The 23417-nt window shown below is 45.8% G+C and overlaps 1 protein-coding gene across 4 annotated transcripts in view; it reads right to left on the reverse strand.

Moving 5' to 3' along the window:
* The window catches only part of XYLB (xylulokinase), a 74737-nt gene that overhangs the window by 24415 nt on the left and 26905 nt on the right, over positions 1-23417 (reverse strand). For 2 of the 4 annotated variants that reach the window (XR_013162851.1, XM_077129778.1), the window contains exons 5-15: positions 22355-22441; positions 21624-21752; positions 20673-20738; positions 19243-19315; positions 17527-17645; positions 14721-14802; positions 11501-11541; positions 10772-10887; positions 9858-9973; positions 9211-9284; positions 7465-7561 (exon numbers count right to left, since the gene is read on the reverse strand). Coding sequence is in view for 3 of the 4 variants with exons in the window: in XM_077129778.1 (XP_076985893.1) it covers positions 7465-7561; positions 9211-9284; positions 9858-9973; positions 10772-10887; positions 11501-11541; positions 14721-14802; positions 17527-17645; positions 19243-19315; positions 20673-20738; positions 21624-21752; positions 22355-22441 (1000 nt within the window). In the remaining variant the exon portion in view is untranslated. The remainder of the gene's footprint in view (positions 1-7464; positions 7562-9210; positions 9285-9857; positions 9974-10771; positions 10888-11500; positions 11542-14720; positions 14803-17526; positions 17646-19242; positions 19316-20672; positions 20739-21623; positions 21753-22354; positions 22442-23417) is intronic. The other 2 variants (XM_077129777.1, XM_077129779.1) reach the window with 1 other exon arrangement.

Genomic DNA, 23417 nt, shown 5'->3' on the forward strand with positions numbered 1-23417 from the left:
ACTATTCTGTCTTAGTTGGGTGGACTTGGCAGTCTTGTCAAATATCAATTGGCTATAGATGTGAGGGTCTATTTCTAAATTCTCCATTTGATTCCATTGGTCAGTATTTCTATGTTTATGCCAGTACCACATTGTTTTGACCACTGTAGCTTTTTTTTTTTTTTTTTTTTTTTTTAAAGAGAGAGGGAGGAAGGGAAGGAAAGACAGAGAAGGAAGGAAGGAAGGGAGGAAGAAAGGGAAACATCTTTAAACATTTTCTTGTTTTATTATATTTTATTTGTTTGTTTGTTTTTTACATGGGCTGGGGCCGGGAATCGAACCGAGGTCCTCCGGCACGGCAGGCAAGCACTCTTGCCTCCTGAGCCACCGCGGCCCGCCCCCACTGTAGCTTTTTAAAATGCTTTAAACTCAGGAAGCGTGAGTCCTCCATCCTAGTTTGTTTGTTTTTTTAATTCCCAAGATGTTTCTGGCCATTCAGGGCTCCTTGCCCTCTAAATAAGTTTGATAATTGGCTCTTCCAATTCTGCAAAGTAAGCTGTTGGAATTTTGATCAGGATTGTGATGAATCTGTAAATCAACTTGGGTAGAATGGATATCTTAATGAAAATAGTCTTCTAATCCATGAACACAAAAAGTCGTTTCATTTAATTAGGTCACCTCTGATATCTTTAAACAATGATTTGTAGATTTCTGCATACATTCTTAGTTAACTTCATTCTTAGATAACTTGATTCTTTTATTTGCTATCACAAATGAAAAGCTTTTTTTGATTTCCTCCTCAGATTGCTCATTACTAGTGTATAGAAACACTACTGGTTTTTGCTTGGTGATCTTGTTTTCTGCCACTAATGAATTTATTAGCTTTAGTAGCTTAGCTGTAGATTTTGGGGGGACTTTCTGTATATATAGGATCATGTCACTTGCAAATAGTGAAAGCTTTACTTCTTCCTTTCTAATCTGGATGTCTTTTACTTCTTTTTCTTGCCTGTTTATTTTTTTGCCTAATTGCTTAACTGCTCTTGCTAGTCCTTCTAGCACAACACTGAATACCAGTGGGGAAAATGGGCATCGTTGTCTTGTACCAAATCTTAGAGGGTAAGCTTTCAGTCTTTCACAATTGAGTACAATGTTAGCTGTGGATTGTCCATATATGGCCTTAATCATGTTGAGGAAGCATCCTTCTAATCCTATTGTTTGAAATATTTTTATCAAGAAAGGATGCTGGCTTTTGTCAAATGCCTTTTCTGTGTCAACTGAGATGATCATGTGTTTTTTCTCCTTTGATTTGTTAATGTCATGTATTCTATTAACTGATTTTCTCATGTTGAGCCACTCTTGCATGGCTGGGATAAACCCACTTGATCATGGTGTATGATTCTTTTAATACGTTGTTAGGAATGCACAGGTGGTTCAGTGGCAGAATGTTCATCTTCCATGAGACAGACCCAGGTTTGATTTCCAGACCATGCACCACCACGCCCACCAATACACAGATATATATACATATGTTGCTGGGTTCTATTTACAAGTATTTTGTAGATTTTTGCAACCATGTTCATTAGAGAAATTGGTCTATAATTTTCTTTTCTTGTAGTGTCTTTATCTGGCTTTGATAATAGGGTAATTTTTGCAAAAAAAAAAAAAGACATGGGTAGTATTCCCCTCTCTTCAATTTTCTGGAAAAGTCTGAGCAGGATTGATATTAATGCTTCTTGGAATGATAAGTAGAATTCACCTGTTATACAGGTGAATTCACCTGGGCTTTTCTTTCTTGGAAGGTCTCTGATGACTGATCCAATCTTTTCACTTATAATTGATTTGTTAAAGTCTATTTCTTCTACAGTCAGTGTCAGTTGTTCATGTGTTTCTAGGTCCATTTCACCTAAGCTGCCTTATTATTATTATTATTATTATTATTATTATTATTATTATTATTTTTGGTTTCCTGAAGCTGTGCTTTCCTGGCCTTCCCAGCAGATGGTGCTCTTCGGCAAACTATTCCCTGCAGCTCTAAGGAAGTAGTGTGTTTTCTCAACCTCCACAGGCTCCACCCCTGGTGGGCTGGTACTGAAACAGTATCCATGAGGGAACCCCTCCAGACAGGCTAGAACTGTGATTCAGAGCCTGGACTCAGTGTCCCAAACTCACACATCAGAAGGTATGCTTAGCACTCGATTTTGCCCCACCCGGTCCCAGGGGGGAAGGCCGCTGCGACCCTCTCCATGCACAGTGCACAGCAGCCAGCAACAGACCCTACTGAGGCTTCCTGCCTCTCGGGTGGGGGGTGGGCACCAGCTACTGCTGCAGTGCCATTCACTCAGTGTCTGAACTGCAGCTTTTCATTCTCCCTGTCCTACTCTTCCCTGGATGCTGCACTGTACTCCTTTGGCCTCTGGAGCCTCAGATTCATTGTTTCAGACAGTTTCTGCCTGTTCACCCATTACTTTCCGAGGATAAGTGTATCCTGAAGCTCCCAACACTGGCATCTTTCCTGGAAGTTCTCCCCAGGGCATTGATTTTTTATTTCATAGATTTGTTTTATACAAAATATTTTATAACAAAAAGGCATTCATTTATTATGCAAACATTTTTAAATAAATTAAATGTTTTAAGGCCCTGCTGCTTTCCATTCAGCACCATGGCTCCGTCTGGAAGAGGACATTCAGCCCCCAACCTCTAAGATGATGCAGGCTTTACCCTCGGCCACAAGCAAAGTGCCTGGGCTGGGAGGAGTGAAGGAATGTCAGCCTCCTAAGGAAACGATCCAAGATGTGGAAAGATGCTCGTGTGGGAGTCCATATTTGAAAACAAAAAATGCCTTCAATGCAAAGGATAGAGAAATTGAGAGGTAGCTACTAAGGGTATGGGGGTTTTCTTTTTGCAGTAATAAAAGTGTTGTAAAAATTGATTGTGGTGATGAATGCACATCTCTGAATATACTAAAAGTCACTGTACATTCTGGATGGATTGCATGGTATGTGACTATCTGAATAAAACTGCTCTTTTAAAAATGCTCCCAATGCCCGACAACAGCAAAAGTAAACTGGGTGTGATGTCTGCCAACATGAAGATGGTTTCTGACTAACTTCTGGGTCAAAAAAAGGATACATCAAAAAGAAAAAAAAAAGGATACACCATTGCATGTACAAAGGAAACAGGACTACAGCTATAAAAAAATTATGCTCCTAAAGGAGACTGAAAGAAAATGCTCCCAAATGGTAAAAATGGCTGGGAAGTGAGGGTGGGACAATAAGTAATATTCTTTTATTTATTTTTCAAATATACTATAGCAAGGTTTTATTGCTTTTACAAATCAACCTAAATAAAATGAAATACATAGAAACTTAAGCAAAAAAGGAACCAAGGCTTAGTCCAGCCCAGCTAGACACATATGTCTGATGATGTTTACAAACTTCAAGAGAGCAATCATCTCTTAAATAAAGCATATTTGCTCCAGTAGTTAGGAACGAATTGGACCAGCTTGGTTCAGATCCCACCTTTGCCAACCGTGAACAAGTCAGTTAACACTTTGAGACTCAACTTCCTACTTTGTGACACAGGACAGAACAGCACCTACCTAAGAAGGCTGTTGTTATTAAGGATGAAGTACTGAGGAGCAGGCTGGCACACAGCAGGAGGTCAATAAATGCCAGTAGATGTTATTATCATTATCATCACTCTTACTTAAAGCGCCTTTTTACCCTTCTCAGACGCTATCAAAACTGAACAAGGTCATGAGTGACCTAGGATAAAATGTAAGCTGGCCCATCCACACAGCAACTGGGATAACGATGACTCACATTTGTGCAGCCTTTTTGATTCCAAGCACATTCATATATGTGATCTTGCTGGAGAGGAACCCAGCAGAGCTGGCAAGACAGGTTTGATTCTGCCTTGTAAGCCTGCTGAGAAGCTAAGTAACTTTATGTTGTTCTGCACAAGAAATGTTTCAGAAGCTGGGATAATGATAAAATGACATTAGCCCTGCCTGATCCCAGGAGGGCCTCTTACCCAACACCCTCCCTACACACTGGGCCATCAGAGACTCCTCTCCCCCTGACAGGTGTTCAGCTGCCAACCTCAGCACCATCCTGCTCTGCTCGTCCAGTCACATTTCTCAGGGAACTGTGAAGTCTTTGGAGAACCCTGGAAAATTTATTTTTATACTTGGGATGGTGGGGTGGAGAGGAATGAGGATGGTTATATTGCTTGTTTAATTTACCCCAAAACTTCTAGTGAAGTATAACATGTATCCTGAAAGATGCACAAATCATAAGCATACTGACTGACAAATTTTCACAAACTAAGCATACCCACGTAAGCCATAAAACAGGACACCGCCACGCCCCAGAGGTCCTCTCATGCCACCTGCTGACAGCTAAGTGCTATCCTGACTTCCAACAGCAGCTAACAGTTTTGTGTGAATGCTGTATGTACTTAGTGTTTGGATTCTTTCACGTCGCGTCACATTTGTGAATCATCCGTTTTGTTGTGTTGGAGTTAGTTCATTTTCATTTCTGTATATGATTAAACCAATAATGCATTTATCCTCTACTATTAATGGGCATTGGCTTGTTTCCAGTATGGGGCTATTAAGCACAGTGCCACTATGAACGTTCCCCCGTGTTGTCACTGTTGAACATATATACACATTTCTGTTGGACAATTACCTAGAAGTAAGATTATGGGATAGGTGCATACTTAGCTTTAGTAGACACTAGAGGTTTTCAAAGGGGTTTATCAAGTGCTTATTTTTATACCACACTTTCACTTAGTTACTTCAAAGATGTAAAACAAATACCATGTAGAATTTGCATTGTCCATAAAAGTAGCGTAAGGAGACCCTCAAACAAAGAAGCTTCCAGGTTTTCCTACCTTCTCTAGGGATAGCAGCAACTGCCAAATTCATCTCAGCAACCTGGAGTCTCTTGTCAAGCCATCCATCCTCCTTGCAGACCCCCACCATGCCAACACCATCAGTGATGGGAGCTCACTGACCTCCTTTTTTTTTTTTTTTTTTTTTAATAAAAACATTTATTTTTTACTTTATACCAAACAACCTGAAGTCTGCAACATGACTTGACAATTACCCAAGGGTCTACACTGTGTCCATCTCAACGGTGTGGTTTTGGGCTCTGGGGAGCCATACAAAGGCAGGACATGTGAGGGAGGAAAGGGACACAGCAGGAGCGTATTTCTCCAAAGAAAGGCAAAAGAGCATACTGAGTCACTGAAATCCTGTGCAAATGAGGCTTCTAAAACAAACACTGTACTTGGAGAAGGGATGGGCAAACAGCCTTGTTATATAAGGGGGGTGTTTTCATGTAGCAGGGATGAAGAAGGAGGCTTACTATTTTTAAATACCCAACAGGGACCATGTACAATCTCAAATCATTACTCTGTGGAAAATGAGGTGGCAGGACCCCTGGGGCCAGACCATGAAGATATCATTCTCCAAGCCCCTGCTCTATACCCTGGAGCCTATAAAAAGAAGAAAAATAAAAAGGCTAGAGGGCAGTGGTTTGTTTTCTGTGGAAGTAAAAAGCTGAGTTCACAGCGAGCACTTATAAAGCTAAATGACTGAGAAAGACCACAGGTCAGACAGTGGTTTATACAAACTGCTGAAAAAGGTCTCTACCAGGGACAAGAGAGGGAGGCCCAGAGCATCTTCAGCCTGAGGCAACAGAGGTATAGAAAGGTTGAAAGAAGGTGAGTATTAAAGCAGCGGGGGAAGAGAACACCTCCCAGACCCTAACTTTAATGGGACAATTAAAAAAAAAGAAATAAAATCAAACACTGAGTGCCAGTCCTGACATCTATCCTCTCCTGGTAACATTAAAAAAACGCCAAAGCATGTCCAGCTAACCAAAAAGTCTTGCTGGGAGGCATCTTGTGTGCATGGAGAGGCCAAAGGGGTCTGGTACATGGAATGAGCTGAGACTCAGCATCAAGGGATTGAGAAAACCCCTAGAATGAGCTGAGACTCAGCATCAGGGGATGGAGAAAATCTTCTCAACCAAAAGGGGGAAGAGTGAAATGAGACAAAATAAAGTCAGTGGCTGAGAGATTCCAAACAGACTTGAGAGGTTATCCTGGAGGTTATTCTTACACATTAAATAGATATCACCTTGTTAATCAAGATGTAGTGGAGAGGCTGGAGGGAACTGCCTGAAAATGAGGAGCTGTGTTCCAGTAGCCAAGTTTCTTGAAGATGACTGTATAATGATATAGCTTTCACAGTGTTACTGGGTGAATTTGAAAACCTTGTCTGATGCTCCTTTTATCTACCTTATCAACAGACGAGTAAAACATATGGAATAAAGATGAGTAATAGAGGGAACAAATGTTAAAAAAAATTTAGTGAAATGCTGGTGATTGGTGAGGGGGATGGGTGGGGGTATAGTATTATGAATTTTTTTCTGTTTTCTTTTTATTTCTTTTTCTGAATAGATGCAAATGTTCCAAGAAAATCATGATGATGAATATGCAACTATGTGATGATATTGTGAATTACTGATTACATATGTAGAACGGAATGATCAAAAGTTACGAATGTTTGCATTTGTTTGGTGCTTTTTGGTATTTATTATTATTAAAAGATTAATAATAATAAAAAAGGGGGGGGGTCTTGTACAATGTGAATCCTATGGAAAAGGAAAGAGCAGAGTCCTGGTTTGCTGACCTACTGAGGGCTGGACAGAATAAAAGAACCAAAAGCTCAAAAGTGACTGCAAATTCTCTGTAACCAGCTTTGACCCAGGAAAAATGGGTAGATTCCTACTCTAGAGATGGCAGGGGGTCAAATCTGACCCATATCACATGCATTAGTCCTTGAGCTCCTTTTAAAGTTGCCTATTCCACAGATCAAGTTCTTAGAAATCTCCTTCTCCGCCTTCCCCCAGTCCTGTTTCTAAAGACCTGCTAGATCTCGTCCCCATGCCAGTTCTCTGAGTTTTGACAGTAATACAATATCCTCCATCTCCTCTGCTCCAAACTGAACTGCTCATAACTGTCCCAACAGGCAGCAGGTGGAGCCTGGCCAGGCTAGAAGCCCAAGGTCCGGTATTGGCTCCAAATGAGACCCTTCCCACCTGGGTGGCTACATTTGTGCATGCCTCTGGGTCTAGCGCTCAGGACATTCCATTTGAGGCTTGGACCTTGGAGTTACAGAAAGACTTCTCCCAAGTCCAACAGCTCCTGGCCAGGAGATCAACTACTGGAGGAGGAGCAGGGGGGCAGGACCCACTTGCCGCCTACTCAGTGCCTGTCCAGTCACCTTATCACCGCACCACCAGGGGGCAGGCTCCATCTCCCTCCAGCACAAGGCCCGTGTAACAGCCTGGACAGACAGACAGCACACTGCTAGCCCTGGCCTAAAGGCAGAAAAGGGACTCAAGCACCTCAAGCTGTGAGCTGAGCTGTGACCTCCCACCCCAGAACATATCCAGCTAGCATCTCACTTACTGACTCGATAGCCCAGGCTCTCAGCATGAATCCTCTTAGCCATGAACTGTCCTTCGATCAGGGCTCGAATCTCCACATTCCTGGGGAACGCCAAGACCTGCATCCAGGAGAAGGTAGGCCAAGGTGAAGAACTTTCACTGTTTATTCATGTATGCATTGTCTCTTTAAATGACAGCCCATTTTTGAGTTTTTTAAGGCCCTGACTGCCTGTCTCTCTCATGCACACATATCATAGAGCTCAGTCTCTCTGGTCAGGCAGCCAAGGGTTCAAGTTCTCACTCAGCCGTTCAGCTCTGTGACTCTGAATCAGTTACCAAAATCTTGCTGAACCTCAGCTGCTTTCTTAACAAAATTGACATAATAATGGCATCTGTTTCTTAGGGATGCCATAATGAAATGAAGCAATAGAGCCAGGGGTATGAACTGATGCCCAATTCCCGCTGAGAGCAATCACAGCTGTAGAGAACCTGTCACACGAACACTGGGTGGGTCCACTCTAGGCTTGACCCTGTTTCTCTAAGCACCTGCGACCAACGATGGAACCTGCCACTCCCCTCATCAGCTCAGCTCGAACCTTACTGACCGCCCTTCAGTTCCTCACACTGTTTCCTCTGCCTAGAACCTGGCCCCAGCATCCCATGGTGGGATCCTTCTCATCCTTTGGGCTGCTCCTGCTCACCCACCTAGAGTAAGTCCCCAGCCCACCCACTGCCTTCTCTTGTGGCATTCTGCTCTTTCCCTCTAGCCCCATTACACACTGAAACTGTGCATGTGCCTGTTACCTGTTTATAGTGTGCTCCTAGATGATGGGCTCCATGGATGAAGAAAAACTAACTTCTCCTTAATAAATCTAGGTCAGATTTGTATAAATCTTATTCACCTTATTTCTATGAGCAACAGAAACCAAGATGATCCTCCATGGATCATCTCACCAAAAATGAACTCTCTATACTTCATATAAAGGTTTCCTTTTGCAAACCAACATGGAATGCCATTGTCAGCCATACAATCCAATGTCAACTTTGTCACAGTTGCTGCACTGAAACTCCCCAGATTTTATTTAGGGTCAGAAAGAATTCTCAGGTCCAATCCACAATGTTTCTCACTCAGCAAGTACCAATTGAATTCCTCCTAGGCGAGGTCACGTGGTGGAAGGGGAGAGAAAATGCAGCTTCAAAGCCAGAGAGGACTGGGTTTGAACTCACCTCCACCACCTATGACCTTACCTTGTGATGCTGGGCAAGTTATTTAACCTCTCTGAGCCTCAGTTTGTCCATTTGTAAAGTGGACTACCTTTAAAATGGACATGTGTAAAGTCTGCCTTACAGAGTTGTTTTGAGAAGTAAATGAGAAAGAGAAAACCCACCGACACGATAACTGGAAACAAACAGCACTCAATACATGTCAGTGCCTTTGCCATTCCAGAGGCTCTTTAACTCAGGAGGAAATTCATGATCTCATGGTAGGTGTACAATAAAACTCGCCAAGGAAGCAAGCTCTCCGATACTTGACGATGCTCAGTGTAACCATGTATTAGCTCACGGGAAAACCTTTGGGTTTTCTTCCCTCCCTTTTGAGAGAAAGGACGATCTCTGTCTTTGATCCTGCTGATTCTCACGCAACTAGAATGCACCCCAGCAGATTAATGGATGAGTGAATAAATAAGTCCCTTAAAGTATAATTTGATAGGCAATTATTAAATTTAATACTAAAAAAATGGAGCCAATTCAGCAGTAACACAAATACCTCATGGTTTTCTGCATTAAACCTATGACGTCCGATAATTTCAGGGGTGATCTCCATTACATCGAAATAAAAACCTGAAACAAGACCAAGAGATTAGTGGTAAAAAACAAGACTTGAGCTTCTCAACCAACCTAGGAAAGAGCATAGTTAAAGGACCCCATGTCCCTCTGTCCCCACGTACCTCCTGTTCCCCCAGATCTGGGAATACTGAGAAACAGTTATTTCTCCCAGACAGAACAGAGGAGCCTGGAAAGGCCAAGGCTAGCTTTTCCTAGAGACAGCTCTTCATACTCTCACCTGGCAGTCTAGGCCAGGAAGCAGCTGCCCAACTGCTCTAAAATACCAACACAAGCTTGACTGAAGCAGGCACATATTCTTCACACTCGGTGGTTGCATCTCTGATGGTGTCACCAGGGACTCTGAGGGGAACAGAAGATGCAGCTATGGCCTGATCTTACATTTCGTGCATGGAGAAGCAGCCAAGAGTACGCTCACAGCCTCACCCTTACTCAGAACATGGGTGTAGACAGGCACCCAGGGCTCTCCTTGGCTCGTCCATGGCCCTGCTCTCCCCAAGCTCCCCACATCCACCCCCTCGGCAGGCAGCTGCTACCCCTTCACAGCCCCAGACATCATCAACAGCCTACCCAGATTTCCGCCATTCCCCATCTCTGTGGATCGCAGTGCTTTAGAGAACTCGCTCCAGGAGCAGGAAGCAGACTCATTGCGGATCTTCTCTCTCATAAGGGAGCCATTTTTAAAGCTATAGAAACATACAACAGCTCAGAGGGATGGACACAGTGCTTGCTGCCTGAACCCACATGTTTTGGTGAAGAGACCCAGGCAGAGGGGCTGTAGGTCAGGCTGGACTATAACCCCCACCCTGGCCAGGGCCCAGCAGGTACCCTGAACCTCTTCCTAGGGATCAAGCCCCACACAGGAGACACAGGGAAACAGACCTGACTTGGACCCTGCGTACAGAGGAGACTGCTACATAAGAGGCCAGGAAGAGACACCATACAGGAAGGCGCCCTGTACAATGGGGCAGGCTGGTGAGATTTACAAGACCTACATAGCCTCCAGTGTTTCATGAGACTTAGGGGGCTCAGAGCCCTTCTCCCTCAATTGACTCCTGACAGGTATCCAAAGGTGTGTTGTCAGAGCAGAGTATAACCATTCCATGAGAACTGTTAGGAAGTAGGATGTCTCACTACCACTGAGGGCCTCCCATATGCCAGACATATCACACCACCACTGTGCAGATGCTCTTACTCTCCCCATTTTACCACAAGGAAAGTGTGGCTCACCTGGTAACGGGCTTGCCTGAGGTCCTGCCAGACACTGGCCATGGGGTTAGGACTGGAACCTGGGGGGAATTCTACACCCTGGGCTCTTCTGTACCTAGTTCTGTTGCCAGCAGGGGCCAACAAAACCTCTGAGTCTCAGTGCCCACACAAGCCTGCTTAGTAGAAGAATTTGAGATGCTTGAGATGGTACCAGAAATACCCACGCTTCCTTTATCCTCACCCTGAGAAAGGTGCCCATCAGCACCTAGGCTTACCAAAGGAGTGCCAGGTAGTGTTGGGGGTCAACTGGATTACAGAATATGTGGCCTTCCAGGGCAGGTGTAGGCTCCTGGAGCCAGAGAAATAGGGTGTCGCTGGTGCCTAGGCTGACCTGGAGAGAGACAGGAGACGTGAGTGCTTCGTCCATGTACGCCTCTCCTCACCAGGCATGCTCTCTGCATCCCACTCACCCTGACCCCACTGCATCGCCCCTCATGCTGCAAGCCTCAGATTGAACGCCACTTCCTCAGAGGAACCTCTTCTGACCCCTCCCATACCAGATGAGTCAAAAGTTAACTCCCAAATTATAGGCTGTCACGAATCCTGTATGTTAATTTTCCAATTATCATAACTGCATTGAGATAATGGTTTGGGTGATGACTAGTTCCCCGAATGACTTTCCCACTAGACTAAGGAAGGGATGGGTGCTTTCCGTGCTCATCTGGAGACCTCACAACCCTCTGGTCCAAAGGCTGACCCTTCTGCCACTATGCCCACCAATGTGGGCAGGGGTCCTGTCTACTTGGCAAAGGGCACCCGCTATCTAAGAAAAGAGATGGAGGCAGGTCCTGGGGTCTGGGTCTCCCCATTCTGTCCCTCAATTACCTTGTGGGACCAGTAGGCCCTCTGATAAGCAGCAGAGATAACGCTGAGACCCTGCACCGTAGCCCCCCAATGCAGAGAGAGCTGGCTCTACCTGTTGGTGTGGGGAGAAATCATCTTACCGCAATATCACCTTCCTCCAGCCTCATGCCTGCCAGTGATGCTGAGAACGGAAGGGGAGCTCTGGTTAGCTAGGGCCCCCATGAGAGCTACAAAGCAGACCACAGGCACCCCGGATGGGAGTGCAACCATCACCTCCCACCTCAACCCAGGACAGAGGCAGGAGCAGAATGAGCTGAGGGCTCAGGAGGCCCCAAGAGAAGAGGATCTCAGAAATCGGAGTGGAGTCTCTGTGGTCAGGGTCTTTGACTCAGGCTGGGAAGCCTCTTCCCTAAAAAGGTCCAATCACCCCACCCACTGTCAGGCACTCCCAGGAGCACAGAGAACCAAGGGGGCCAAGACAGGACACCAGGATCCACCTGGCAGAGAGGGCAAAGCTAAGCAGAAGCATGGGGCCTTCCCATAATCTGCAGCATGGGAGTGGAAAGGGCTGAGGTTAGGTTTGCTGTCTGTCCCCTGCTTAGAGCATGAGGCCCACCCAGCAATCTTTATCTGTCTGGTGCACTGATGTGCTCCAGCACCAAGAGAAGGCTTGGAACCTAGTAGGTGCTCACTAAATGTCGAGGGAATGAAGGAAGGAGTGAAAGGAGAAATGTGGGTAGAAAGAGGTGTACTCAAATACTGCTCATGTCAAAAACTCTGGTTCTGGAATCACCACCTCTGAGAACTTATCCTACAGAGACAAAGATGTGCATTGCAGCATTGTTTGCATCATTCAAATACTGGAAGCAATGCAAATCTATAACTGTAAGGGACTGGTGAAATGAATATTGGGACAACTGAGCTCTAGAAAACTATTAAAACAACGTTATAGAAAAGTAGTTAATGGTCTAGGTTGGTTAAAAGAAAATTTGTTTTTTTACGCATACAGAAAAAAAAGTTTGGAATGGCAGATATCAAAATTTTAACTGTTCTGGGTTAAAGGATAATGGATGACTTTTTACTTCCTTCCTTTGGCTTGCCAGTATTTAACTTATTTTTCTACAATGAAGAAGTAATCCTTGTAAGGAAACAGCATGTGCCTTTCTTCGTGTGTTTCTTGTTTATGTGTTACTGTTGTTTTAATGAAGGAACAAGTAATGCACTATCAAAGCAGCAGTAAGCCAAAGGTCGGACTTAGGGAAGGACTGGCTGAGGGCTGCCCACCTGGTGTCACTGACATTCATCCTGAAACTGAAGTCCGGGGGAAGGACTAGAAAAGTGCTTCTCTGTCATTCCCTCTCAAACATGCCCAGATAGCCTCACTTTTGTGTATAAAAAAGCAGTCTCCTTATTCTCCCTACTCTTCTTCCATTTATTATAATGCTTTTAAGAACAAGAATTATTTTCCTAATGAGAGTTGATGACGTTACTTTCATTTTGGGAAAAAAACAAAAAACAAAAAACGTGGCTCACAAAACTTTAAATCTTCCAGAATTGGTGCCTGTACACGGATTGCTCTTTTCTGAGGGAGACCAAAGCCCCTGAATATCAGAGCTTGACAGGAACTGAGGCTGGAGAGAGTGGAGACAGCTCGAGTGCCTTAGGAAGTCTGGGACACTAGGACACACTACAGGCCAGTGCTGCCTCTCAAACGCAGGTGCCCAGGGAAACAGAGGGATGGGCTTTGCCTCCCTGCCCACTGCTGGAATCCAGCAGCCTGGCCACCAGCCTCCATCTTACCTTCACTTCTGGACCAAGTTACACTGGGGATCCCTTCTAGAAAATCCGTTCTTTGGTTGGCTCTATGTTTTGATGATGTGATAAGTCTACAGAAGTTCTCAGAATTAGGGAGGGCCCTTGTCTGGCTCCAGGGGACTTCCTCGAAACGGCAGCTCACCAGAGCAAGGCTGTCTTAGAAGTCATGGCCAGGGAGTGATGCAACACGGGGCTGGTAAGGAAAGCCTAGTTATGCCCCTTCAGCTGTGCCTGTTCGGCAGATGAGCCCAAAGTAAGTGTAGGAGCACCATTATTTGCAGTAGCGGCAAAATGACAGCAGCAGCTAATAAAATTTTTTTTTCCCAGACTGCAAGTCATACACAGTCACTGCAGAAAATGTGGAATATATATATATAATTTTAAATAAATATGTATATTATATATAACATGTTACAGATATATGTGTATATATATACACATACACACATATATATAAAGCAATAATTATAATAAATTTTAACCAAAATCTTCAGCTCAATTTCTAGATATATAACCTCACTCCTAGACATCTGTATCTCTCTTTTATTTCATTTTATTTATTTTATTTTTGGTGTCCATCTCCTTGTCATCTGTACTACCTGTAGGAGGCAAGTACAGGAAGGCTAATGGGCATGAGAACCAGGAGGGTTGAAGTCAGAAAATAAATGATTTTTTTTATAGGAGAGAGAAACAGAAGAGAGACCCATTCTACCTGCCCACAGAGAGAAGTAGGAGTGGTTCTAAGGGAAGTCAGATTCCCTTATGACAGCCAAGTAATCTCTTTCATTTACCCCAGAGCCTCTCTTTTACTACAGAGGAGTGACAGGCCTAGGAATGCATTTTTAGGGTACAGCTCCCCAATAAAACATAAGATATCCAGTTAAACTTGTATTTCAGATAAGTGATATTTGGGACACATGCTAAAACATTTATCTGAAATCCAAATACTACATGGGACATACTTATACCAAAAAAATTATTCATTATTTCTCTGGAATTCAAGTTTAACTGAGTGTTCTATATTTGTGTGTGTGTGTGTGTGTGTGTGTGTGTGTGTGTGTGTGTGTGTTCTATATTTTAATTTACTAATTCTGGCAACCCTAATCTGGTGGCTCATCGGCAAAGGCTGCTTTTGATCCTGGGGTGGGGGGTGAGGCCCACCCTGGCCTGTCTTCAGAGGCCTGTGATGGGCCCTGGAGGAGCCTTAGGAACCCTGAGAGGAGAAGAGAAGAAGAGGAGAGGCTAGAGGAGGCCAGTGGCAGGGATTCCAAAAAAATGTGGATGAGGAACAAGTCAAATCTACATATCAAAGGATGGAACAGAGACTCAAAACTCTGTTATCAGGAAGGCTGAAAGAGCTGAGATGTCAGAACTGAAAAGACTGGTTGGAGGGGAGTGGGCGTGGCTGCCTGCTTTAATCTCCTCGGGAGGGGCAGACTGAGAGACTCCAGCACAGTTAGAGCCAAGGGGGAGGCAGGTACCAGGAATCAGGTTTCAGGACCAAGCCTGGCCATATGGAGAGAGAGAAGTCCCCAGGGTGCTTACCTGGGTTGTCCCCAGTGAAGGCCACCACTTTGCATCCAGAATGAAATCCATACCTCTGGACAAAGTATGAAGAAATGGCTCCCTGGGTTGAAAAAGCAAGCACTAAATCCCCTGCTCAGTTACATCCTGAGGTAAATCCCACCGGGTCAACAGTTGGCACACCCCACTAACATTCACACCTCTGGCCATGGGAAAGCGACAGGCTCCAGGTCACTGGAGCAGAAGGAATCTTTGGTAGAGCCTCCAGTCACAGGAACATTCTCTGTTGCAAGCCAGAGAGGCCCCTCCTGTTCACATAACGCCAGAGGAGCCACGGGCAAATTTGAAATCAGAAACACAAGGCTTGTTACTGCCTCTGTCATCCGATCATCTCAAAGACCATTTGATTTGAAATTTAAGGCAGCTTCTCAAACCAATCCCTAACTTGTATCTGTTTTGTAAGCTCCAAATTCTGCATACAGCATTCAAAACAATAAGAAAACAAAAGGACACCAAGCTAATGCTGCACAAGCACCCTCCATTATCCAGCAACTAGATTAAGGATAATTGGGCAAGCAAGCACGGAGAACAAAGTTCTAAAGTGAAAAAAAAAAAGGTCTAAAGCAAACAAACCGGAGAAAGGCAGAGTGGGGGAGGCAGACTCACCCAGGAACCACACTGCCCTCAGGGCCCTCTGCAACAGAGGCTGCGGACCACAAGGCAGATATGGGGCCCATCCCCAGCCCAGGACAGAGCTATATTCTTTAGAAAGCACAGCTATGAAAAGAAAGCTTTTTTTTTTTTTCCTTTCCTTTCCTTTCCCTGCCTTAACCTTAGTTTCAAAAGTTGAAAATAAGTGATGGGATTTCCTGATGTACAGAAAGAAAATACTGCTTCATCCAGCAAAACTTTGGATTTGTATCAGAATAAACCATCTCTCGGGAAAATAAATGGCCTCGGTTCCCTCAGGAAACAGGAGTGGAGGACTGGGAAGAGTGAAACAGGGAAGGAAGGCCAAGGCAGGGTGCACTATGGAGCCATCACTGCTGCGGGTGACTGGGCCCTGCTGCACTGGGGACCTCTGAGGAACGTGCACAGTGCACCCCAGGATGCTACACCTAGGGAATGGCGAACGGGAGCCCAGTGGTGAAGGCTGCTTGTGGGGTTATCAGAGGGGAAGGCAAGAAAAAATGCAATGCAGCTAAAACAGGTGCTGCTGGGTGACCCCTGCATGATGCCACAGCAGATGGAGTGAAAGGCGGGGCACAAGAAGCATCCTATACAACACATCCCCCAATAGCTTCCTGTGCAAACTGAGAGAAAGTTATCTGGGTGATACCTTCAAAAAAAGTCAACTTGGATTTGCTTGTTCTATCCCATCCGGCAGTGCATATGTTGCAAATGAAAATACATTCTTCAGATTCACTTCTTTCCTGTTCCTCAGAGCTGCTCGTCTGTACTAGCTCCTTCTTGGAAGCACGTACTCTTGGCGTAAAATGAATAAAGCCTGCTGCCATAAGCAAAACATTGCTCTCACCCTCATATCCAGAAAAAAAGCTGTGCATGGAATACTGTAAATTATGTCTCTGAGCCAGTAGGCTGGCTGTTTTCTGTTCACTCTTTCTCTGACTTTCTGATCTGCACCAGGCTGTCAGGGTCCTGAATGGTCAACTTCCACAGGGAGCAACACATTTCCTTAAGCGCTAAGTGCAACCACACTTGGCACACTGACCTCATGGCATGTTGGGCAATGAGGGTTTGGCTTGGAGGTTCTGCCTCTTGGTGTCAAAGGCCGTTTTCAGATGTCAGTGTGAATCTTAGGAGAAAAGCACTCATGTGGCTGAGACTTGGCCCTCAACTCAGATCCCAAGGAGAAGTGTTCATCATAGCTCCATCAGCCACATAACCCATCCTCTTACCTCCGTAACTCTGCCTAGACCTGGGGTGTCCCTTCTCCCTCCTTCACCCCCTCTACTCCGCCCACCCATGCTTTCTGGCTGCTCTGGCTGTGTGCATGTGCTGCCCACCAACAGGTCCTCAAGGCCTCTCTCTACTCCATTCTCCCCATGGGACAGACAAGAACAGGGCCAGCCAACTAGGGCTCACCAGGGCCTTCAACAGCCTATTCTGTCTATTCTGCATGGGTGGTTGCACACTGATTCTTAGTATTTTTCATATTAGCCCTGGGACCAGGTACCATCTTAAGCACTTTAAATGTATTAAGTCATTCGATGTACAAAACAGTCCTACAGGATAGAAGTGCCATTCCAGAGGAGGAAACTGAGGCACAGATTAAGGTCACAGAGCTGGCAAGTGGTATAACCAGGATTCAGTCCCAAGCAATCTGGTTCCAATGTCTGTTCTCTTAACCACAGTACTCTGTCCATTCTGCTGATATTTCTTTTTATTTTCCCCAAGACTGCCTACCTCAAGCTTCAGCGTGGGCCCTAGTCCCAGGTTACACAAATACCAGAATTCAGTTATCATAAATACTAGAACTTCAGTATTCTGTGCATTTTATTCCTTAGGTGTGGAACAACCCAGAAACTATGTCTTCAATATATCTTCCTGCTTTAAAAAATTTCTAATGAAATTCCCCATAGCCCTTCATACTTCCCAGCCAAGAGGCAGGTGTCTATTCAGGTACCTGAATAACTAATAATGTGCAAGGCACTGAGCCAAATACTGTAATTTAACTTAAATCAAATGTCTGTCTTATAAAACTGAAGATCCCAAGTGTGTAAATTCACGAGTATGTGTGTAGACTGCACTGCTTCCCCAGCACCTGCTCACTCTTAAGTGAGCCACATTCGGGTAGGGGACCTACCACAACGGAGCATGATGGTACAGGTGGGCCAAGCTTCTCCTCTAAATGAGGTGCACAGGCAGCAAGGCAAACCTGGGACCAGACTTTGTCACGTATCTGCAACAAATTCATTCCAGAACCTAAGGAAAGAGACAAAAAACAGAAACATCTTGAGAAAGAAATTTTTGTGAAAACGCACAAATCTAGCAGTGAGCAGGTAATTTCCTGACAGCAAAGTTGTACCTGGCACTTTCTCCTAGTGGAATATATGCGATATGCCTGGATCATTACAGAACCAGAGAACCAGAGGCCAGCAGGGCTCTGGGAAACACATGGCACCACTATCTCCTCCCAAAAAACACCAGTTTCTTCTGCTCTAATACCTGCACAGGCAGGGGAGGACTATCGGCAATATGCTGACAGGGAACCTCTTGACAGGTTCCATGTGGTTCAAAGGGTCTACTCAGTGGCAGCCCTGGCACTGCACATGGGTCAGCCCTTGGACATTTCCCAATCACATCTACCTTTTGGAGGAGTGCTCCCAGATCCCTTCAAACTTCCTCATACATCCCTGAGATCAGTTGCCAAGGTCTCTCCTAAGACACTCTACATTCCCAAGGCTTCCCTCAGGATGGGACAGGGGAGAGAACCCAGTGGAGAGGGACAGAGAGGGGCTGGAATGCTGATGGTGCTACATGACTATGTGAGGGAGTTAGACAGCTGGTCTATCACGAGGTGACCTCTTGGGTCAGAGCAAGGGGTGCACTAAAGAACCTGAACCTCTGGGATGCCCACTGGTGCATGTGTCACATGGAGGTATGACCTTCTTCCAGCAGCACTTAACAGCTGTACAGACTATAGGTGGACACTCAGCCTATTCCAAGTTTAGGGTCTGCCAGTCAGAACCGAATGGCATGAATCGCATGGAACTTCGTCTTCTTCAGATTGTGAGTGAAGCTAGGGGACTATACCTCTGTCAACTTACACTCTCTCTCTCTGAAAAAAGAATAATGCCTGACATTCAACAGTATTCAAAATACTTCGAATGAGTTCTTCTGAGGTTCAAAACATTCCTGGACTCCTTCTGAAGTCATTTTTGTTGCTCTGGGTCTAGCCCCATCTAAGATTGCTTTAGCAACTTCATCCCAGCTTTTTCCTATTGATCCCTAACTCCTAGTATTCACCCCCTAGGCTTGTCCCCTCCCACACTGTACCACAGTTGTCTGTGACTAACAGACTTCCAAGACGAGGCTGTGAAAGACCATGGCATCTGCTTGACCGCTCTCTCTCTCACTGCCCACTTGGGAATACAGTTGCAATGTCATTAATGGCCCTATGGAGAAGCACACATGGTGAGGTCCCGAGGCCTCTCACCAACAGTCATATGAGTAACCTGTGAAATGGATTCTCTAGTCCCAGTCAAACCTTTAGATTCCCGCAGCCCTGGCTGACAGCTTGACTGCATTCTCATAAGAGATCCTGAGCCAGAACCACCCAGCTAAGCCACCCGTAGATTCTTGGCCTTCAGAACTATGTCAGATAATAAACATTTGTGATCTTTAGCAGCCAAGTGCTGGGATAATTTGTTATGCAGCAAAAGATAACTAATATACTCCTTTCACAACAAGAGATGGTGGGGCTGGTACCCTACCCCCAGGGTGTATGAGCCCATGCTGCCGGCATGTCCGCATGCATGTACATTAAACAGACACCTACCCAAGACTCTGGAAAGCTTACCATCGCTATAATCAATAGGGGAGTAAGACCCAAGGAACAGGGAAGCAGCAAAGCTACTGACCAAAGAAATTCTCTGTAAGAGAAAGAAACACAGTGAGATATGACACATGATTCATTTCTACATACCCTAAGTAACCATTCTTCTGACACACACAGCAACATGAGAAGAGTTTTAAATTGTGGAAGGAAGTGGAAACTTTGAGCCAAGATGTCCAAGTAATGGTGGTGACTGACTATTCCAGGTAAGAGCAAATACCAAAGCACTGAGTCCTTGGGGAGCACTTCACTCTCTATAAATTTATGACAAGCCGAAAACTTCCGAGATTGATAACACAAAAAGCAAAAGGCCACATGATAAAGCCACACTTAGGGAAGAAGGTTTTCCATCTGGAAACCTTATCCTGAGGAATGTGCTGCCCCGATTTCCTTCCTTCATTTCTGTGGTCTTTATATCTGGCCACAAGGGAAGTGGGACGCATGGACACGATTCAGAACTAACGGACATGCTCTGTGGTTCAGAATAAGTGTTAAGTGGAAGCTTCCCCTCGGAAGCCACAGACTCCAAACACAAGCCAGAGGAATAGAGAATGGATTTTAAATACCAGCCTGAGGGTCTGTGCTTCCATATGGAAATCATGGGCCCTCGGTCCAATGGAGAGAATGTCATGCCTCCCATCCCCCAGCAGGCCCACCTTTACCCCTACACAGAATCTGCAGAGGTTTTTCTTCCCTCACACCCCACCCAGAGCCTACATTAATGGTGAATGGCTAGTGCTACAGAATAATCTGGAATCTTGAATTACATACTAAGCTGCACGTTAATTTCCATGATTAAAAAGGCACTTTGGTTTAAAATGAGCCAATCATTTTCTATCTATTCAGAGAGGAAACTCACTAGCCAGGGTGCCGTGGCTTTTAGCCACTGCGGATACAGGAATGGATCTAGAGTCCTATGACTTTATACATCTCCAAATAAAACATTTACCCCATGATCAGTGTCTGGTGGCCATCCTACAGGAAACTGAGAGCCTAAAAAGCACCCAGAACCCAACACGGGTGGTCCCAGGGAGACACTAGTCCCAGCAGTTCCCACCCACAAAGGCCCCTGATTTCTTTGTGCCACTATTCCATTCTTCCCCTCTTCTTCGGAAATAGCCTCAGACAACAACAAAAAAGCAAATTTTAATGACTTTTTTTTTTTTTGCATGGGCAGGCACTGGGAATCAAATCCTGGTCTCCGGCATGGCAGGCAAGAACTCTGCCACTGAGTCACCGTGGTCTGCCCAAAAAAGCAAATTAAGCATGTCATATTTTAATGTCTATTATTCGATGTTTTTAGACGATGCATGTAAGAAGTATTTAGGCTAAAAGTAAGCATTATAAAAGAAACACAATTGTGACTTTCAATCACATATGAATGTTCAACTAACCTCTGTGTGTGAATAGGCCTCGGGGTTCTGCTGATAAATCTTTGCAATTTGGTTGCCTGTAAAACGCTGGAAAAGGAATAAAAATTCTTAGAAACCCAAATCCCACATGGAACAGATGGCCAACTCCTTAAAATGGGTTTCATGTAGCACACTCTGGGTGCTAGCTGGTGATATAAAAGCTTCTACAAGTCCCCAAATCTGGAAATGCTTTGGGGTCTGCTGAACACCCAAGTCCATGTTATTTTGATCTTTGAATCCTTAAAATGTTCTTGGTAATTCAACACACAGGCAATAAGTCATCGCTCTGCTCGAACAGGCACTGGGATGCGCCCATGACTCCTCAGCCCTCCCGGGAGGACTTCCCACAACCAGTAACTAAGGTCACCAGTGCAAGGGGCTTAGGTATTTTCTCTCCACCCACGTATTATTTCAGGTGGCCCGAGTAGGGCTGGTCCTATCCCCTATACCTCTACACCAGGGACGGATGCAAGAGCCAAGCTGAGCCAATTAACTTTCCAGGGACTGGTGGAAGCCAGCAGGAAAGAGGCACTCTTTTTTAATTTTTATTTTCCCAGGCAGTATACTAAGTAGGTTACATGCATCGACTCCTTTCAGCTTTAAAACGACCCAAAACGTAAGTCCTAATTTTAAACCCCAGTTTACAGATGAAACTGAGGTCCCCTCATCACCCAGTACACAGCACCTTGATGTGAGGAGCACAGCTGTAGTCACACCTCAGCTCTGACCTGGAGGCACAGAGAGGAGGCAGGACAGGCCTGATCAGAACCCAGAGCCAGAGCACGCGCTGGGTTCCGTGGGGTACACACTCAACCTCACATGGCAGCCTGCCCCTGTGTCCTCCCCAGACACCTGGGAGAAGGGACCAGAGCCAGCTGCCAGCCTTCCCTCCCGGACTGGCCCCAGTCCCTGGCCCTCCCAGACACTGCCCACCTCATAGGCTCGGGACCCTGTGAGGCAGCTGAGAGCTTGGGCCCCGCCGACTGCAGCCTCCAACTGGCGGCACTGGGCTGTGGTGCTGGAGTCCATCCATACCGGGCAGTCGACAATGGAGAAACAGGCCTGGAATAAAGAAGCCAAGGTGCCAACTTAAGCTCTACCCACTGGCTCCGGGAGCCCCACTGGGCGGCACACTGCCACCACAGAAGGGCAGGTGCCTCTGCCGTGGTCAGGGCTCGGGAAGACCCTCGGGCATAGCCTTGCTGCCCAAACCAAGGCGACAGAAAAAGTTCTGCTGAGTGAGCTCAAGTGCTGAATACAACGCTAAACATGGACACAGAAGAGCCACAGCTGCAGCAAAGCACGGGCTGTGCAGGGGCACCTGGAGTTCAAGATGATGACAGAGGCCAAATCCCCTGATTTCTCAGCGGCATCACCAGGAGGCACTATGCACTGAAGGGAGACCCCAGCGTCGGGGAGTAACGCAGTGCTGGGCAGGAGGCTCCTGTGATGAGGGTTAGCACAGGACCTTCTATCCAGGCACTAGATATGCTCCACTATAGGGAGGCAAGACTGGGACCACTGCCAAAACCATCTTACACACCTGACAGGGTGTAAAAGCCCCAGACTTCAGGGCCCACAGCGCTAGGGACCCATCGTCCCCTCACCAAAGAAATGTTTCTCTGCAGCAAGTCTTCAAACTCCCAAGACACGGCCCCAGTTACCTCCAGCTGCTGGTGTAATGGGAGATCTGGTGACAGGTTCGTCAGCACCTGGCTGGCCCCCTCCTTCCAGTATACACTTCCATGTTGCTGTGGAGGGAAATCCCAAAACATGTTCACGCAGCTGTCTACTAACCAAGTCTTCAAGAGGAACAGAAAGATCCCCGATTGCATGCCAAAGAACTAGATTCTAAGCCTGCCCCTGCCACTTCTTAATCACAGAGCTCACTGTCTTCATGAGATTCGGTTTTCATTACTATAAAGTGAGGAGGAATACCCATCTGTTTGCCTCAAAACTTGTAGGGAGGATCCAAGGGATAATTATTGGTCTCGATTTGGTGATGTTTGTAAGACTGCATATAAATATACCACCCACAGTATTTCTGAAAGCCATTCATTCAATCACTCACTCATCCATTCATTCATTAACGAACATTTACGAGCCCATCGGCCATGCCAGACCTGGAAAAGAGTAATCTGAGTATTAAGGAAGGAACTGAAATGGGATGGGTGACCCATGTGGAGTAGGCCCACAGGTGAAAGTCTGGCACGTCCAGGGATGGGCTGCACCCTGAGCAGTGAGCCTGGGAATGGGGTGGGAGGGGGTGATGGGGCTCAATGGAGAGATGATGGCCTGAGCATCAAGGGCCTTGAAAATCATGCTCAGGAGGCTGGGTTGATCTTGGAGGTGATAGGAGCCCTGTATTAGCAAGGGAATGACATCGCCTGGGCTGGATGCGTGAAAGGGCTGGTGGGATTCATGGAGAAGACAGGTTGGAGGTGGGAGGCCAGAACAGATGTCCAGAAAAGGGTACTCTGCCTTGGGCAAAAGAGGCAGTGATGGAGAAAAGGTGGTAGATTTAAGAAACACATACAGAACAATGGGATGTGAGGAGCCCCTGGACGTGGGGGTGGGTAAAACGGAGGAGTCAAGGAAGACACTTTGGTTGTGCCCCTGGGTGCACGGGGAGAATTCCCTGACGAAGGGAACCCAAGCAGGAGGAGGTCTCGGGAAGATGCAGGGCTCAGTCTGGAGATGGTAGATTTGAAGTATTTGTGAGGACCA

This window comes from Tamandua tetradactyla, chromosome 15 (assembly GCF_023851605.1).
Source record: "Tamandua tetradactyla isolate mTamTet1 chromosome 15, mTamTet1.pri, whole genome shotgun sequence".
Lineage (NCBI taxonomy): Eukaryota > Metazoa > Chordata > Mammalia > Pilosa > Myrmecophagidae > Tamandua > Tamandua tetradactyla.